The sequence below is a fragment of the Daktulosphaira vitifoliae genome, unplaced genomic scaffold, assembly GCF_025091365.1.
Source record: "Daktulosphaira vitifoliae isolate Bord-2020 unplaced genomic scaffold, ASM2509136v1 Scaffold_2, whole genome shotgun sequence".
In the NCBI taxonomy this organism is placed as follows: Eukaryota; Metazoa; Arthropoda; class Insecta; order Hemiptera; family Phylloxeridae; genus Daktulosphaira; species Daktulosphaira vitifoliae.
The window spans coordinates 5,338,441-5,342,087 of NW_026099573.1; the positions used below are offsets into that span (position 1 = coordinate 5,338,441).

At 29.2% G+C, this 3,647-nt stretch overlaps 1 protein-coding gene across 1 annotated transcript; it reads right to left on the reverse strand.

The window, feature by feature from the left end:
* Positions 1-1,841: 1,841 nt before the first annotated feature.
* Positions 1,842-2,659, reverse strand: LOC126897913 (uncharacterized). Its single transcript, XM_050671860.1, has 2 exons — positions 2,473-2,659; positions 1,842-2,383 (listed from the first exon to the last, which is right to left on the reverse strand). The coding sequence occupies exons 1-2, from the start codon at positions 2,474-2,476 to the stop codon at positions 1,842-1,844; spliced, it is 546 nt and encodes a 181-aa protein (XP_050527817.1). The 5' UTR covers positions 2,477-2,659.
* Between the last annotated feature and the right edge of the window lie 988 nt (positions 2,660-3,647).

A 3,647-nucleotide genomic window follows, 5' to 3' on the forward strand; every position in this document is an offset into this window, starting at 1 on the left:
AACACCCTCTGTTTTCCAAGCAGAGGTGATGGCGATACTGTTAGGGGCTCAGAACCTGCTGATATACAAAAATAGGAAGATAACTATCTTAAGTGATAGTCAAGCGGCTTTGAAAGCACTCTGTAACGATCAAGTGAATTCAACGCTGGTCCTCGAATGCAGGGAAACTTTAGAATCACTATCGAGGTTCAAGAAAGTTACCGGGACACAACGGTGTCACTGGGAATGAGAATGCTGACTTTCTAGCCAGAAAAGGAGCAGAGAACACCTATGTTGGACCAGAACCAGTGGTAGGACTCACTGAGCAATCGCTCAAAGCGTTACCCAAGAATTGGTGCAGAGAACAACACAGGAAAATCTGGAAGTACTTGGTAGTACTTAGACAATCTAAAATATTTATCAAGACCCCTGGTTTATTGCTGGGTGATATTAATAGCATGACTAGACATCAAATAAGCACCCTGACTGGTCTACTGACAGGACATGGTCACCTGCTTAAGCATCTTAACGCAATGGGGGTATCGGAATCACCATTGTGCAGGAAGTGTGGAGTAGAAGAGGAAGACTCATTTCACATCATGTGCGAATGTGAAGCCTTGTCCACACTAAGATCAAACTACTTGAATAAACCATTTCCTGAAAAAGAGGATATTAAAAACCTAAAACCCAGAGAGATACTTAATTTCGCCAGAAAGACAGGACTCTTTGGTCATCTTTAGAGGTGACTTTATGGTTGGTAATGTATTAACACTTTGGTGATAACACTTAGGTGGGTAAACCGAATCAAGACAATTCGGTATGAGGTGCGCACAATGGACCAACAGGTCTGAGTGCATNATTAAGACAATTCGGTATGAGGTGCAAACAATGGACCAACAGGTCTGAGTGCATGGGCATTACGTCTACCTCAATAATAACTAAAACTAAAAAAAAACTATCCTGCACATTTGAAAACATAGAGAAATGTAGATTTAGAATATTATATTTTTGATTCTGATGAAAGTTCCTTGTAGTACAGTGTATAAAACTTATAACTTTGTTAACTATTAAACTTTATCAAAAATGACCAAATCAGTACATTTTTTTTTTATATAGATGCATGTCTTTATCTATCATTTGGTTTTTTTTTATAAATCTAACACTTTACCTGCCCATAAGAGGGATTCAAAATATTAACTTTTTATTTTTTAGTTAAAGTAAATAATTAAAATTAATTCAGTTCTGGATATTTCAATTGTAGAATCTTTTTAAATACCAAAAATTACTTAGAAATGATATTATGATTTCTATTTAAGTGTTGTATTAAGATAAAAATGCAAAAAAATAATGAGTTTTTCTGATAAATACTGTAGATATTAATTATAAAATTTCCTGACTGCATATTAATCTTAAAAATAACATTGTTTTAATTCTCATCAAATTTTCTATTTAATGATTTATTCTAGTCAACGAAGGAGTAATTTTGGCGAATAACAGAAGAAATCCCTAACCAATTTTTTTTTTTCTTTTTAAAGTAGGAAATTGGTGGATTATTCCAAAAGCAACATCAACTCTTATTTCTTTAATTATATCCTAATTAGTAGTTCATTGATTTTAAAATATAATATATGAATAAATACTAATTATAATTATTAAATTTAGTATAAAATTGATATTCAATAATTTAATATTGTAATTTAAACGGAGAAATTATAAAAATAATAAAGAAGTTGTATTTTGCTTTATTTTTACGTGTATAAAAATTTAAAGGGCTTAATACAATAATTTTCAATAAAAACTGTTTGTTACTATAAAAAAATGCACTGGACTACAAGGAACTTTCATCAGATGCAAAAATATACTTAAGGTTCTTTTGATGGGCTTGAAGATCCAGATAAAGTGTATGATGATGAAGATGTACAGGTAGAAATGAAACTCAATTGAGACTGAAGACCAGAAGTATTTTTATTTTCCATCTTGTCGCTCTTTTTTGGAGCTAATGGAGGTAAACTGCCTTTACCACGAAAAACTGGTCTCTTTGCAGATGAGAGGATTGGATATATAATCTTATTTTTATTCTTTTTCGAGAACCCTCGTGTTGATGTCATGCAGAAATAACAGTTATTTTCATGATTCTGAGGTTCACTCCAAAGCATTGGCATCGCAAATGGCATAGATTTGTGACTTCCTTCAAGCCAACCTCTCAACGTTCTTGAACAACTATTACAGCAAATTTTTGGTAACCAACTTTTATCCCTTTCAACGATAGGGAATCCAAAATAAAGCTGATAAGCTTTTTTAACAAGATCTGTTATCGCATTTCGCTGTGTTTTCAGAGTAAACTCACCACAAATATAGCAAAAGCTGTCTGTAGAATTTTTACAAGTACGCGGCATTTCATAACCTAAAATTGAATGGAATCTATTTAGAAAAAATTATTTAATTTCTATTTTATAGTTATTATCTCTGTTTATAAAAAAATTATTAACTTACACATAAAATACTATATATATATATACATATGTATATAATATGAATTTTGTGCAAAACTCACTAAAATATTTGATATAGAACGTAAACAATCAAAAGACGAGTTTTCAACTAACTGTTGTAAAGTCTCAGTGAATACGGCGCAGGCACATATGTACTACCATAAAAATCACTTTCCGCCTTTTTTTTCTTTCTCTTACGACTAACAAAAAACTAATTCGTATGTATATACGTTGTTCATAATATTAACACTAAAAACGAATTAAAAAAAAACCTAAATTTATGGTATTTCCGAAAAAAATTCATATCGAAAAATTGAGACGTGATAGAAAAAATCGGCCTTCGAGAACAGATTTAGAGCATCAAAATCTACATATTTATGATATAGTTTTCTGAAGGAGGATTTTGTTGCAGACTTGGTTAATAATTATTAACCAAGTTATCTCCAAACGTAATTNAACCATCATAAAAACTGTTTGTTACTATAAATGAATGCACTGGACTTCAAGGAACTTTCATTAGAAGCAAAAATGTACTTTTCTAAATCAAATTTTCGCGTTGTTTTCAAATATGCAATTAGACTTTATCTATCAGTTCTAATTTTTTATATTATTACTAATTACATATAAAATAATAATTAAAAGAAAAAAAAAAATTGTTTTCAAATTATTACTGATTAGATTTTTAATATGTTAAAAATAATCAGTACAAATTTTCATTTTTAACCTATTTTTTTGGTTCTTTAAAGTTAATGAAAATTTTTTGATAAAGATTTATGAAAGTTTATAGCAAAAAAAATTGAATATATTACCATAACTTTTAGCTCAATTACAAATTTAAAATTGACATCTAGGCCAGTCAACAAAGGAAAAATTTCTTAAAAAATTCCCAACCAAATTTTGTTTTATTAATAGTTGAATTAAAATATGTATAATGACATACTAATAGTCTTCATTGATTGAAATTGAGTTTTTTTTTATAGCCCCGCAAAAGTTCAAAAATATGAGCTTTTTAAATTTTCTCAAAAAATATTTAACTTACAAAAAAAAGTTTCGTACAAAAGTTGTTTAAAAAACAATTATAAACAAAAAAATTATCTTATATTTTTTCATTTAAACAAACATTTTTCGAGTTACATTACATTTAATGTGAGTACTAAAATTTATATTCCATTTTTT